Raw genomic sequence first — 16,501 nt, 5'->3', positions numbered from 1 at the left:
TGCATGTATAGGATTTTTGATAATCTTTTGTCAAATAAATCAAAAAGCAGAGAAATGCCCATAGTTTGAAGAGGTATTGGCCCACTGCCACTTTGATATTTTATTAGATAAACATTTCATACAGTGATGGGATTTCAAAAAATTTCATGTCGAGGGGCATAACTCTTACCGTAATTTAAGCAGACGTTTTCAAAACACAATTAAGAATCATGTGTCAACAAAATATATTCAAATTCATATGTAAAAAAAAAATAGGTGCACCTCGTTATATTTCATGTTTAAAACCCGTACGGAATTCAAATTTATGTCAATAATATTCCTACAAAATTACATGACATCGTCTATAGAATTGGCAGCGTGCCGACTGCTGCCGATCTGTTTCGTTTCGATTTATATACGGAAGGTAAAAAAATGACATCCTGAAATTTATTTGGCCGTAAACCGTAGTTAACGACGCCCTAATGAGCGAGTGGAACCAACTTCTAAATAATTGCATTCGACTGTAGCACGCGCTATCGTCTAAAACAATTAACTACTTACGTCATTCCAATCGAAATATTCGTCAACATTTCTTAGCGTGTTTATTTATTTATTTAAAGACGTAAACCCCCTTCAAAATATGATCATAAATCCGACAATATGCTATCAAAATAGAATCTTTTCTCGAACATCAGGCGTATTGGATTCAGCACGTATACATCTCTTAATTTCACGTGTCTCGCGAGATTTGCACTTTCATTTTAATTACTGACCTCTATAAGTGCCATGTGTGTGAAATATCTTCATTTAACTTCGGCTTCCACCGAAAATATATCACAGACAAGTTGAATGTTGATTTGAGGTGTTATATACTATCATGATATGTGACATATATGACTAATTTCTACGTGTTATTGTCCGACACAAAGGAGATTAAAACGTGAGACAATGGTCAGTGGAGAAATCACGGGTTAATCAGATTAAGTTTCTAATCACTCTTATTGGATTGATATATCGTCCGACAAAGGAGAAGCAATGACTTCTGTTCAGGATTGATTTGATGAATTGTCCGATAAAGAATTAGTTCAGCCAATCAAGGCAGAATAGTAGTTAAGCAAGGTAGGTGTTTAAGACGATATAACAATATAAATAGTCGATCACTTAATTACCTAATCAATCAAGCGTATTATCACCGATAATCGGGTTGCACAGTAGTTATACACTCAGTACACTATATTAATTTTGGAATTTGAATATTATTCACCATGTCTTGATGTCCGATTGGGCATATTCCCGGTCGAACAATTTTGGGCGTTTTGAAAAAACGGGTAAAATCCCATCACTGATTTCATATATATAATTACAACAATATTCTGCACACCTTGTGTTTTACACCTGATCAGATAGATCATTGGTTGATCATCTCTTCAATTTCTTACACATAGCTAGATGTTAGCTATGTTGTAAATTATGGAAAGCTGTTCAATAGGTATCATATTTTATTTCATTTCAAAGCTGTTTTATATTTGCCCTATAATAACCACACTATGGCTTTATTTATTTTATCTTCTAGTCAAATTTTGCCATGGGTAAACCACCAAGTAATAGTCGTAAAGTTTATATGTTAGATTTTGGATTAGCAAGACAATATACTACAGCTTCTGGACAAGTTCGACCACCAAGAGCTGCTGCAGGATTCCGTGGAACTGTTAGATATGCTTCAGTTAATGCTCATAAAAATAAGGTGTGTATTGAAGAACTTTATTAACTTCTATTATCTATTTTAATTTACATTTTTATACGCCCATATTGAAATATAGTCGTATATTGTCGTCGACGCCTTCCGTCTGTCAGTCCGGCGTCCACAATTGCTTGTGGTCGTGGGACGAAGAAGCCTATTGATTTTCAGCGATTTCCAATAATTAATGCCAGAGTTATGGTCCTTGGTCACTTTGAAAAATCTTGTGGATCCTCTAGAGCAGGGATCTTAATCGGTTGTCGGCTTTAGCTGCTTGAAGTTCAATCAAGCCGATTGGTAAAACAATGAACCAGCCACTATGGTATCGTAAATCAATCTACTTTCGGCTAAAAGTAAATTACAAAGGGTTAATTATTACTTGTTAATTAAGTAGTCAATCAACTTGCATGTCGGCTACAACAATAACAGTCATACCATAGCGATTTCCGATTATTACTGCCAGAGTTATGGCCCTTGATCACTTCAAAAAATCTTGTGGACGTTCTAGAGGTCAAAGTTAATATCCGATTGACTTTAAATTCATACACAGTGTTTAAGGTCATGTGACGAAGAAGCCTATTGATTTTTAGCAATTTCCGAAAATTACTGCCAGAGTTATGGCCCTTGATCACTTTGAAAAATCTTGTGGACGCTATAGAGGCCAAAGTTAATATCCGATTGGCTTTAAATTTATACACAGTGTTTAAGGTCATGAGACGAAGAAGCCTATTGATTTTTAGCAATTTCCGAAAAATTACTGCCAGAGTTATGGCCCTTGATCACTTTGAAAAATCTTGTGGACGCTATAGAGGCCAAAGTTAATATCCGATTGACTTTAAATTTATACACAGTGTTTAAGGTCATGAGACGAAGAAGTCTATTCATTTTCAGCTACTTCCGATAATTACTGCCAGAGTTATGGCCCTTGATCACTTCAAAAAATCTTGTGGACACTCTACAGGCCAAAGTTAATATCCGATTGGCTTTAAATTCATACACAGTGTTTAAGGTCATGAGACGAAGGAGCCTATTGATTTTTACTGCAAGAGTTATGGCCCTTGATCACTTTGAAAAATCCTGTGGACGCTATAGAGGCCAAAGTTAATATCCAATTGACTTTAAATTTATACACAGTGTTTAAGGTCATGAGACGAAGAAGCCTATTGATTTTCAGCGATTTCCAATAATTACTGCCAGAGTTATGGTTCTTAATCACTTTGAAAAATCTTGTGGACACTCTAGAGGTCAAAGTTAATATCCGATTGACTTTAAATTTATAAGCAGTGTTTACGGTCATGGGACAAAAAAGCCTTTTGATTTTCAGCGATTTGCGATAATTACTGCCAGAGTTATGGCCCTTGATCACTTTGAAAAATCTTGTGGACGCTCTAGAGGCCAAAGTTAATATTCGATTGGCTTTAAATTTATAATCAGATTTTAGTGTATAACAAATGTTTCATTACCGAAAATTAAAAATATGCGCCAACTCTTTTTGACTGCCCGGACGATTTAGCTGCTGTGGGCGTATGTTTCGTTGCCTGGCAACCTATCTTTAACTTTGCTGAACTGAACGCTCTAACGACTAAAGTTATCTTCTGATCTGTATTATATTTACAGCTGTTATTTCAATTAGTAAAACGAAGAAGCCTATTGAATTTCAGCAATTTACGTTTATAACTTCTAGAGTTATGGACCTTGTTTCACTTTTTTAAACCTTGAGAACATGCTAACGACTTACATGTAAGTTGTCATCTGATCTAAATTTATTTGCATTATTTAAATTAGTGAAAGGAAGAAACCTATCGAATTTCAGCAATTTCCATTTATAACGTCTAGAGTTATTGCCCTTGTTTCACTTTGTTAAACCTTGTGAACACTCTAACGACATAAGTTTTCATCTGATCTGTATTATATTTTCAAGTGTTATTTAATTTAGTAACACAAAGAAGGCTATTGAATTTCAGCAATTTCCGTTTATAACTTCTAGAGTTATGGCCCTTATGTCACTTTGTTGAACCTTGTGAATGCTCTATCAACAAAAGTTATCACCCAATCTGTGTTAAATATATATGCATACGAAGAAGCCTATTGAATTTGAACAATTTCCATTAATTACTTCTAGAGTTTTGGCCCTTATTTCACTTTGTTGAACCCTGTGAACACTCTATCGACAAAAGTTATCATAATTATATGCATTATTTAGAATTTCAACAATTTCTGTTAATTACGTCTAGACTTATGGCCCGTGTTTCACTTTGTTGAACCATGTCCTCGTGCACTCTCAATCGACAACAATCAAAATTTATATGCATTATTTAGATCAGTAAAATGAATAAGCCTATTGAATTTCAACAGTTTCTGTTAATTACTTCTAGAGTTATGGCCTTTGTTTCACTTTGTTGAACCATGTGAACAGTCAAATGACTAAAGTTATCATCCAATATGTATGAAATTTATATGCATTATTTATATCACGAAAGCGAAGAAAATTTTTCTGTTAAATTACTTCTAGAGTTTATGGCCCTTATTTAACTTTGTTGAACCATGTGAACTCTCAATCAACAAAAGTTATCATCCGATCTGTATTAAATTTAAATGCATTATTGAGATGTAAAACAAAGAAGCCTATTGAATTTAAGCAATTTCTGTTAATATCTTCTACAGTTATGACACTTGTTTAACTTTGTTGAAGCTTGTGAAAATTTGGTCTGTATGATATTGATATCAATGTCTTGTAAATCTTCCTATTGCTCAAATGATTTAGCTTCTGTGCGTGTATGGTTTGTTGCCTGGCAACCTATCTTCAGAAAAAAACAATACTAGTATTTTAAATACAATTTATTATAAGGTTTTTGTTTGTAATTGTAGGAAATGGGTCGTCATGATGATCTTTGGTCATTATTTTATATGTTGGTTGAGTTTGTGGTTGGTCAATTGCCCTGGAGGAAAATTAAAGATAAAGAACAAGTTGGTTTGATGAAAGAAAAATATGAACATATTCAACTTCTTAAAAATATGCCCTCGGAATTCCGTGCCATATTAGAACATATTCAGAAATTAGAGTACTTTGATAAACCTGACTACCCAATGCTGCATAATTTGATAGAACAATGTATGAGACGTAAAAATATCAAAGAATCTGATGGGTACGATTGGGAGAAAAACTATGGTGATACATCAATAACATTAACTACAACATCACAACAAGTGGCCATTAAACAAACAGTAGGACAGCCAGGGTAGGTTACTCTTATAAAGTATTAACTTACGCTAACTCATTTATAATTAATCCCAGAGTTTACCTCCTGTATTACTACTAAGGGTCCTCAGGACTCCTTTGACGTTAAACCCTGTTTTATTTTATTTATACTAAGGGTCCTATGGAGTCTGGACTCCTTTAAAGGGACAATAACACTCTTGCTGGCTTGAAAGCTCCAGAAAATAAATAATATCTCTATCTAAGTACTAGATGTTTAAGTGTCCTATCTGTTGTGTAAATTATCCATTACATCCTATTTTACTTGTCCAGAGGGTTAGAAAATATTTTTAAATCGAAGTTTCATTTGAAAAGGTTTACGTTAGACGTTTCAAATCATTATGTTGAATTTTTCAAAATTTTTAAATAAGGTATGTTGAGATGAAATTTGTATCATCAATTAATTGAAATATTCTAAAATAGTACAATTTGTTGACCAGAATAAAAATTGGGACATATTATTCAGTTACAACAAGAGTGGTATTGAGCCTTTAACATTTACTTAGAAGTCCCATGAACGAATATAGGGGTAAAAGGTAATTGATAATAGCATTACTGTGAGAAATTCTCGAGTTCCTAGACTCAGTGGATACAATTTGAGAGTCCAAATATAAATTTTAAATTTAACTTCTTGCAAATGCTCCACCCCAAATTTTAAGTTTTCTCATAAGCCTTCAGTATGACATTTGACATGGAATGTACCATGTGAGGAGAAGATTCCAAGGATTACCATTAAACAACTTAGGACCCCTGCAGTTTAAGGGAAAAAAAATATCTCACCTCCTTAACTGTACAGGACAACAGTTACTGTTCCTTGCGTCACATGGCCCTAGTATTATTCCCCACTGCAACTCAGGTCATTCATAATGGTGTATGTGGTGCCTTGTATAGTGTTTGGCCCCAAATCCTTCAATAGATTTATCTGCTCGTTGACTATTGATTCATGAATTAAAATTGAATTTATTTATTATAGTTTGGTACAAGTCGGTCCTAATACACCCCATGGTGCGACAGAAGTGTTAGACGTTAATCTAAGTCAAGAAGATGGTGAGGACAAGAAACTACCAGTTGATCTGATTATTAACGACAATCGATATCAAAGGGAGGTAGATAATCGTCTGAAGGAAGAAAATGGCGATCCAGCACTCTCCCCTAAACTTCAACGAGAAGAAACAGAAAAAGAAATCAAATATGAACCAGAACAAAAAACTAAGGACACCTTTGACAAAGACTTGGGTAATTCTGGCACAAAAGAAGGTAAAAGTACAGAGGTGACGTCTGGTTCGAAACATAAAGAGATGAATAATGATTGTAAAGAGAACCATGAAAGTAGTAAATCAAATCAAAATGATGATAATAATCATAAATCTAGTGCTCACAAAAAACACATCATAGAATCAAACGAACATGACAGTGGGTCTAAAGAACCACTGGATATATGTAAATTAAAACCAAATGATAACCAAGTTCCGCCTGCCGCCATTTTACCTATATCGTATTCTAATGAAAACATGGAGAGTGTAGATAGAAATAGACACTCCAAAATATTATCTAGTAAAAACGTCACAGTTGATATGGATGACGATGACAATTTACCAGTCACATATCAGATGAGTAAAGCAGCCGTGACATTTGCCCTAATGCAGACAGAAGATAAAACTCATACTGTAGGAGACGATAATATAGATGAAAATGCTACAAGAGCGGCACCTTTCACAGTTGCTAGTCAGTTAGGTGGTGTGTCTGCTTTCGGTTCAAGCGGAGAAGAAAGCGATGCTGAGCAAAGTGATGAGGATGAGATTGCTAAGGGGGCTGAGTGTCAAGGTCATTTCAAACTACCCAAAAGTCGGTCACGGAAACACTTAATGAATACTCTAGGCGATGATGATGACAATAATTTTGACAGTGTTACACGGAACTCCTTGATTTTATTAGATGATAAAGAAACAAAAACCAATAATCGGGGTTCTTTAGTATTTGATGATGATGATAGTGATTTTTTGAATATTCGAACTAGTGCTACAAAAACAGACGATGCTGATAAATATTGTGCAGTAGGTTTAAATGATATTGGTAATATAATGAGCTCAGATTATGCCAGAAGTGTTGGTAATCGTTCAAATAGTTATTCTAGTCCACGAAAAATGCCCCAACAATTTGTAAAGGGTCTTGGTAATATGATAGGTCAGGGTTCAACATCGAGACTTTTAATCAAAGGACGGGAAAATTCAATGGATGACAAAAAACTGGGAAAAGTGCAAGCCAAAAGTCAAGTAGGTAAACCGCCACTTTATTATCTAGGTAAAAAGGACAAAAACTTAGAGGATTATTCACACGGAAACCTTTCTGATAATGTTAGTCGAATTTCCAAAAATTCCCATACTGTTGACAATGAAACTGCTAGAAATAATTCTGAAATGATAACAGTTCGACGTAGAAGTAAGGTTTTAGATAATCAAGAGGCAGTGATGATTCATGGAAGTGTAAATAAAGGAGTTATGGATGGTACTATATGCAACGATAGTGAAGTTATACCTAGTGCTATTAGACAATTACCTTCTAAACAATCTAGTGTAGACAGCAAAAGATCACCGACTAGAATCCCCATTAAAAAGCGTTCAGTTTCTATGTCTCGTACAACATCTAAAGAACTTGCCGAAGCACTTGCTACTTTAAGTCCCAGATCTGATGGTGGAGAATCTTCACGAATACCCCAACCCCCACCTGGAGCCCCCAGGGCCAGTAATGCTAGGTATGTATATTTGTTTAGTTATACATGTAGCTTCAGTGAGTCAGATTGATTGTTAAAAATCTAATGACACCTCAAAAAAATTAAAAGTAAACATTCTAAAGAGATTTAGATCTAGTTTGCTATTACCAGTACATGTATATGTTGTAGGTAGGAATCCTTTTGTGATTATTTTTTTCTTCTTCTATAATAGAAAACAGATTTTATTTATTTATTTTTTTTTAGTATTGTTACTGAGTTAATATCATTCATTCATATAAATGATGTCATTTTTAGTGGAAGGAAAAGACTACCATAACTTGTGGTAAATATCTAGCAGTTTGTGAACAAATTTAGGAAATGTTGCAATTACATATAGTATTATGCTAGATCTTACTTTCCCAAATTGCTGGCTGAAAGTTAACTGTCTTACCCTGTTTGATTAGTAAATATATCAACATTTTTGTGCTTTGTCATGGATGGTTATTTTGAGCTAGGCACCCTTTATGAAGTTCATTTTAATTAAGATGCATATATAAGAAATTCCTATTCAGGCATGTCATATTTTGTATGATGAGTATGTATTCAAATTCATGAGTTACATACATGTACAACTACAACCTTTATTGACATTGTTTACTTGCTAACCTACTTGCATTTTGAAATACATTGTAAAATAAAAGTACCTATAGGCCTAAGTAGAACCATTAACAGGCCTATATTTTTTAGATCTTCTCTGTTCATCTATTTTCTTGTGAAGCTTCTAGTTAGTATATTTGTCAGATTTTATAAATTAGTTTAATGTTGTTGTTATTGCTTTCTTCATCAATTTACCTTATTTTTTGCTTCTTCCTTATTTGCTGTGGCACGTTTTTGTTTTTGCAGGCGACGTCGCTATAAAGTGGCATCTGCCAACACAAGTCCACGCGAACCTACATCACCGTGAGCATGTTTTCTACATATTTCCTTGTTGTCTGTGTGTCCGTCCATCAAATGTGTTTCCTTTTGTCTTCCCAAGCATCATACTATACAGCTGAATAAAGTCATGAGTAGGTAATTTCCTTGTTTTTAATATTTTATCTATATCTACATGATGTGAATGTTTTTGTTGTTTGTTTTAGTATTTAATTTTTGATGTTGATATGTATATGTAAAACAGTGTAGCTGTATTTTGAAAAAGGGGATATCCTGATTTTTGTGCTTTATTTTATAGGCTTTGATTTTTATACACCCACATTTTCATGTGGACGTATTATGCTGTCGTATCTGTCCGTCCGTCCATCCACAATTTGTTTGTGGACACTCTACAGGTCATAATTTTTATCTGATTTTGACGAAACTTGAAATGTAGGTCTTTCTCCCAAAGATCTCGGCTCCTTGTGATATTGACATGTACCAGACCATCACTTCATGGATTATGGCCCCTGATTGTACGAAAAATCACGTTTTTAGTTTGTGGACACTATAGAGAACACAATTTTCATCCGATTTTGATAGAACTTGAAATGGATTGTTTATAACCCAAAGAACTCTGTTCCTTTCGATGTTCGCGCATTTTGGATTGTAACTTTCTGAATTATTGTTCGAATATATCACTGTTACACCGTAATGTCGATTGAGTCCGAATTTCATGAAAATCGGATGAAAACAGCTGGACAAAATGGCCGCTCCCTGTACGCAAATAGTGTAAACATCTGGTATATCAAGGTTGTGGACCCTCTAGAGGTCAGAATTTTTATCCGATTTTGATGAAACTTGAAATGCATGTTTACAACCCAAAGATCTTGGTTCCTTATGATATTCGCACATATCAGATCGTAACTTCCTGAATTATGGCCCATGATTGTACGAAAAATCACGTTTTTACCTTGTGGATTCTCTAGAGGTCACAATTGTTTATCCGATTTTAAAAACCATTTAAATATATCACCTCAAGAGGTCACAATTTTTATCCGATTTTGATGAAACTTTAAATGTATCTTTATATCCCAAAGATCTCTGTTCCTTTTTATATTTGCACATTTCAGGCCATAACTGTCTGGATTATGGCCCCTGGTTGTACGAAAAATCGCTTTTGTTTTTAGCTTGTTCTCTATCCATCTCTTGCAAAATGTGGGCGTATCTTGGCTGGCAACCGCTGGTTGAAGAACACCATATAAATATTATAAATATTTTAAAGCCATAATTAAAATGAATTACAAGATATTTTTGGCCAAGGGTTCAAGGCTAGCTGTGTTGTTATTGTATAATTTACCTTGTATTATAATATTTTTAGGAGAAGGTTCCAGTGTCCATTTATTTATTATCCGTCCAGTTGATCTGTCTGTCCGTCACACTTTTTAGGACACAATATCTTTCCCTTCTAATTGAGGTAGAATGTTCAAACTTGGTGGAGGTTTATTTAGATAAATTCCTTGATCAGCATTTTCTGCTTAAGCTGAACAGAGATACATTGTAAGCAATTTGATTGGTTGAAAGATAAGAATTTTCTGCTTAGGCTAAGTAGCGATAAGTAATTTCATTGGCCAAGACTTGAAAATTGGAACATGCAAATAGTGTAATTCCAAGTTTGTGGAACTTTTAGAGGTCAGAATTTTTATCCGATTTGGATGAAACTTAAAATATACACATGTATGTTAACATCCCAAAGATCTTGATTCCTTTAGATATTCACATATATCAGACTGTAGCTTCCTGGATTATGGCTCATTATGTACGAAATATCGCTTTCTTTTTGGTTTGTTCTCTGTCCATCTCTTGCAAAATGTGGGCGTATTTTGCATGGCAACTGCTTATATATTTTATCATTGCTTGATTTGATAATGACTACAGAAGCCTAGTTGAAATGTCACTCAGTAATACGCAATAATTGTATTCCAGAGAATTGTGACCTGTCCTATATCAATATTTAGATATTGTATTAATTAGATGTTATAATTTATATTTGCCAGGCTTGTACTAACTGATGATGAAGAAGAAGAATGTGAAACCAACTTATAATATGATAATGTGATCTATTATCTGCTTATTGTGCTTATAATCCTAGTATAATATGATATAATGTGATATTACAATGTGTTCTTATAAAACTGATATATTATCGGTCATTTAATTATCTTTTTGAAAAGACAATCAAATTACGACTATAAACTTACTTTTTTTTCTCTTTTTTTATTGCCTCATTGAAATATTAGATAATTAAAATTATTCGAATTTGTAGATAATTCATTTCTAATCGAAATATTTAAAGTTCAGTCTTCTTTAACATTTATTAATTAGATGGAAGAAGTCCCTTTACTACCACTAGTGGGGGTGGGGGTGTGGATGATCGAATGGTTAGCACAGTATGTCATTGAGTCAACTGGCGTTTCGATTCATGGGTTGTACGTGACAAGGTGTAGGGTCGCTTGTCCAACCTTGTGGGTTATTGAAATAAAATTGAACCATATGTTAGTCCCGATATGACCTAGTTTGTGTCGAGTGGAGGTAAACCCCATCTCTCTCTCTCTCTCTCTCTCTCTCTCTCTCTCTCACTACCACTAAACATCTACCCCTCACTGCAATAGTTGCTATAATGTATGGTGTACAGCAATTTCTCTTATTCATGCTCATAAATTTTGTCAGTTACAATCATTTGTCACTTTGCTTCTATGTCATTTCTATAAATTGATCATTGAACAGACTATAATATTATGTATTAGATAAAATTTATAAGATAATTTTCACATTTCTGATACCACTAAACTTGTAGGCGGTGCTAGATTATCAGTCCAGAATGTCCGGAATTAACAGAATTGCAATCGAGTGGTGTAGAATTCAGTGGTGTGAGTAGAATCGTGATGTATTTAAACACATTGAATATGTTTCAGCTGTCATGGTTGATAGAGATATTTTCTTTTGCAGTAGCCTGAAATTCAACTTTTCACTCGATTGTCATTATTTTGGTGATTTAGAAAATTCGATCCCGGAACGTTCAATTGAGTATTCCCATAGTAATTTGTTAAACAAGGGGAGACTACTTAATTGTATGATTTACACCCTAACTTGATTAGAGAATAGTTGATATATTGGTAACAGTTGATATATTGGTAATTTATCCAATAGATTTGGGTTTTTTTTCATAGTTTACAGTAATCATCATAGTCATCCCAGTACTTTTCATCTTTGGTTCAGTTTTAAGATACAAGATTATCTCTTGTGTGATATTATATAAAACTAGGATATATTCAGGGATCTTAGTTTCTCATATAGTTAGTCCATATTATTTATAGATATCAATTAGGATGTAAGATGCATTAGAAGAAGAAGTTTTTATTATAGTGACATATGTTATGTTATATACAATATAATTTATGACGTAGTTCAAACACCCGGCCTCTTGGGCCTATTAGTCACTTTAAATATAATTAATAATAAAGTAAATGAGTACCTGTAATAATATACATATTTGTAGTTATTTTGTTAAGAGATTATTTATGTAAGAACTGGATATAAAGCTGGCCGCTGTTGCTATAGTAGTTTAAAAATATACTCTTCAAAAAAAGTAGGGGATATCCAGAAACAATACAAAACTGCGGAAATGCACTGCTGTTTTTATTAGAGGTAACCAGTGTATGTTAATAACTGGCCAATTGCCTACACATGAACATAAACAGTTCATATGGACGGCTTATCTGATGCAAAGAGATACACCGTCAAAAGTGAAAATGGACGTTTTTTATTTTTGTCTTAATAATGAGTAATTGCTCCACCAATCCTCAGACATTCAGCAATTCGTCGTGGCATGCTCCTAATTAACCGTCCAATCACGATTTGGGGCAATCTGACCCACTCCCCTTGCAGTGCCACAGCCAATTCTTGTAGTGTTGTCAGTTGACGTTGACGTCGATTAACACGTCTCCCGATCAAATTAAACGTAACACATAAAGCAAAGATACGCTAAACAGTAAATCTTATGCAAGAACCGATAGGAAAGCAAACATGGATAGGATAAACCAGCACGCGGTAGTTTTCATCAACGCTTCCTTGAAGTGTCAAATTTGACAATGGACCCCTCCCACGTGTATGGCGCTATTGCGTGTCGCATGTGCAGCTCAGTGATTCTATTGGGGCGATAAGTTGTTCATCTGTGAACATACTCTTAAAGCATGTCAAGTGTCCATGACTATTTATCATATCACAACCTGTATAGGTATTTGCATTTCAATATCCCCTACTTTTTTTTGAAGAGTATATATAGAATATGAAAATTTAATATCTTAGCCATCCAATGATCTACAGAATTGGTTATGAGATTGTCATGGGAATAGATGTCTAAATGATAATTTATATAACATTTGAAGCCAAAAAAAGACATGCATAATCCATCCTTAATTCTGCTGTTTGTTTAGTTTATATGAAATATTACAATAAATTTAAAATCAAAATAACTTCTCAGAACAATCAAATTTAATTAAATCAACACTGTCATTTTTCACTGAATTCAAAGTGGTCATGTACATTTAATTTTGAATTCTGTATATTGAATAATTATGAGTACTCGGACAATTATGCTATAGCAAATGGGGGTCGGGTGATCGAGTGGTTTAATGTAAACGCTTTATAAGATCTGAAAAGTAGCATGATTTCAACCCCACGCTGAATATGACAAGGAGTAGGGCTGGCTACCCCTAAGTGCAATCAGTTTATTGAAATGAAATAAAACCATATTATGTTAGTCCCAAAATGACCTACATGTAGTTTGTGTTGAGTGGATGTTGAACCAAATTTTTCTCTCTATGGTGTAGCGAGGTTTACTGTAAATTCATGTGAAATACATTTTTTCGTTACAATGTACTTCAAAGAAGAGTTCCAAAATTCAATTTTGGTGTTTTTGTCACTGCTGAGTTTTCAATAATGTGGTCAAAGATGGTTAATATTTTATTAGGTTTAATTAAACCATAATTGTCCTAAAAAAAACTTTTTGAAATTAACCTTTTCACTTTAAAAACCCTTCTCTATATCTGAGTATGTATCTCTTTTGGACTGACAGCATTTAAGATGTATTTTCACACCTGTAGTTTGGACACATGTAAATTGTATCAGTATTGAATTAACTAGAAACAAAATGTTGTATGGAGAACTGTTAAAATGGTAACAGAAAGTTATGTAGATGATTTCACAATTAGAAATAATGTAAATTCAGTTTGATTTATCAATATATGTATGGGTATTGTCTAGTTGCTAGGCAATTTTAAATGATGACCTGCGGCATATTATAGTATCAGATAAAAAAAGAAATGATTTATGTTTATGTCATTGTTTCATCTTCAGTAACATTTTCATTCCTAATTATTTCCAAGTGCCATGTTATTTATTTATTTTTTTTTTGAAAGACTTGCCTCCCTTGTTTTCTTTTTTCAGTTTGACTATTTTGTACTTTAGTAATCTCACTAGTGTGTTTGTAGGTGTTTCGTCAATAAAATGAAATATCAGAAGAAAGATCTTGATTTGTTCTGACTAGGTGTTTCATTTAAAAATATCCGAGGGTGGAAATCAGAGGAAGGGTTGAAGTTGAAGCCATGGATACATTTTAATTGAGAGGAAAATTTCCCCAAATCCACTATCCTTTTCCTGTATATTTTGATATGTTTAGTAATGTATATTTATGTAATAAAGGGGGATGAATTTATTAGTTTATATCATTTGTTAAAGATCTGTTATGTTTGAATATTTTGTTGATTTTAGCTTATTTTTCTTGTGTTTGTTTTTTAAAAACTGTATTTTGTGTAAAGAGGAATGAATTTACATGGTATTTTATTAAGTTACAATTTTTGAAAGACCTTTGTGAAAAGTAAAATGTATGATATCATGCACACTAAGTAAGTTACTAAAAGCACAAATTAATTGTTACAAAAATATATTTTGACTGAGACAAGAAAATTATTGGACATGACAGAGTAAATGAATGAATACCAGATTTAAATTAAACTAAGCTAATGAATAGTCCACTCTCATTGTCTATATTGTAAAGCCTTTGTGGGAATCAGTTCTATATGATTTAATATCTATTGTGATTCTATTTCACGAACTGTTATCTATATAGCAACCCTACTGATCAGTATTTTGTCTGTACCGGGTATGTCTCAATTACGAGTTTAGTGAAAACTAATATTTGTGAACATACCACTAGATATCTCACAATTTTATTGAAGCGGTGTTGTTTTCATTTTCAAATTAGGATAATTTATACCAGAAATAGTATAATTAATACTTAAATTAATTCTATATAAATTAACTTATAATAATACATTTTTTAATATTTTTAGTTAATAACACAACACATTTATATTGATAACAATTACTGGTTATTTACCAGTGATGTTTCAACAATAGTCTTGATAAAGCGATACTGACAAGAGAGAGCACCCTCGTTGAAACATCGTCACTAAAGATACAAGTATTTGTTATTAATTAAATGTGTTCTGTTATTACCTATCAATTACTAAAATACCACTTAACATTACCTTTGAACATAATGTATGTTTTAAGGCAAAATCTAATAATTGATTATTTCAAAGTTAGATCAATGATATCCATCAATAACAATTCATGGAAGCTACTATATGTATATATAATTTCTTAGGATCGGTAGTTGGAAATATTCTGTTACATTGTCAGCATTATATGTGCTATTATTTATAAATAGTCTACTAGGTATTAAATAACTACCATACATAAAGCCAAGAAGAGAAGTGAAAATGTTATACAGGCTATAAGTAGTTATACATGTTTTATATATGATATAAATGATCAGTCAGATGTTAATTGTGATAATGTATATTTATTGTAATGAAAGATGGAGATGTTGAAAGCATTTATTTGTGTTTTAATTTCTTTATTATAAAGTATAATTTCATCCTACAAGTGTAGACTACTCTTGATCCATATGTTTGCATGCAAGTATGTACATCACGCAATATTTGTATGCTTTTAATCTTATGACAGCAGCATGGATGGTTGCTGATTGCAATAAATATAAATACAGTGCATACATTTTTACTTAACTTTGTTGCTTAACATTTGATGTCTAAGGGTCACACCCAATTTTTCTGACGATTATTTCAAGAACAGCGTCCAGTCATTTGGATGTACGCATTGTCATGCACATAAAAGAATGACAACAAAATCAAGCTCCATGAAGATCTTTTGATTGTTAATATATATTGTAAGTTTCATTTGAATCGTACTGGAGTGCCCACAACCTTCATGGGCTACATATTTTACAATTATACGTAAAAGGTATGGCACTGAAACGTTGAACCTTGATGCGCAGCAAAATTGAACCTAACCAAGATAAGTGGGAGATAAACATACAATTTAAGTTTTATCAAGATTGGATAAAAATTGTGACCTGTACATTGTCCACAAAAAAAAAAGATGTGGACGTACATTCAGACACCCAGACGTTGCCTGGAGACTTTCAGATGTCCAGCCCATTAGTCACCGGGGACAGCATAATTGGTCACTAGGTAAAATTCTGTGACTAAAAAGCAGAAAATGGTAGCAATCTTGGAAAATGACAGCCATTTGAGAATTCAAGTGGCGAACAGATTTTAATAAATGATTCATACAAATTTTAGCACATGTATCCAGATTCGAAAGATTTTTACACCTACTTGCCTCACTGTGGTGGATATAGTGTTTTTAACAATTTGGAGTTATTAGAACTTTCTTATTAGGACCTACTGGTTTCAGCTTACTGGCAAGCATTCATACTTTGTCAAAACCACAACTTTTTCTACACAATACATTTGATTTT

At 33.2% G+C, this 16,501-nt stretch overlaps 1 protein-coding gene across 3 annotated transcripts in view; it reads left to right on the top strand.

The window, feature by feature from the left end:
- The window catches only part of LOC126822086 (uncharacterized), a 50,520-nt gene extending 34,791 nt beyond the window's left edge, over positions 1-15,729 (top strand). The window contains exons 5-9 of one of the 3 annotated variants that reach the window (XR_007680637.2): positions 1,553-1,723; positions 4,586-4,956; positions 5,947-7,725; positions 8,587-8,750; positions 10,653-15,729. Coding sequence is in view for 1 of the 3 variants with exons in the window: in XM_050550839.2 (XP_050406796.1) it covers positions 1,553-1,723; positions 4,586-4,956; positions 5,947-7,725; positions 10,653-10,701 (2,370 nt within the window). In the remaining 2 variants the exon portion in view is untranslated. Of the gene's footprint in view, positions 1-1,552; positions 1,724-4,585; positions 4,957-5,946; positions 7,726-8,586; positions 8,755-10,652 lie in introns of all 3 variants that reach the window. The other 2 variants (XR_007680636.2, XM_050550839.2) reach the window with 2 other exon arrangements.
- The last annotated feature ends 772 nt before the right edge of the window (positions 15,730-16,501 follow it).

The sequence above is a fragment of the Patella vulgata genome, chromosome 5 (assembly GCF_932274485.2).
Source record: "Patella vulgata chromosome 5, xgPatVulg1.2, whole genome shotgun sequence".
NCBI lineage: Eukaryota > Metazoa > Mollusca > Gastropoda > Patellidae > Patella > Patella vulgata.
The sequence above is the reverse complement of the archived record's forward strand: the minus strand, read 5'-3'. Positions and strand labels throughout refer to the sequence as shown.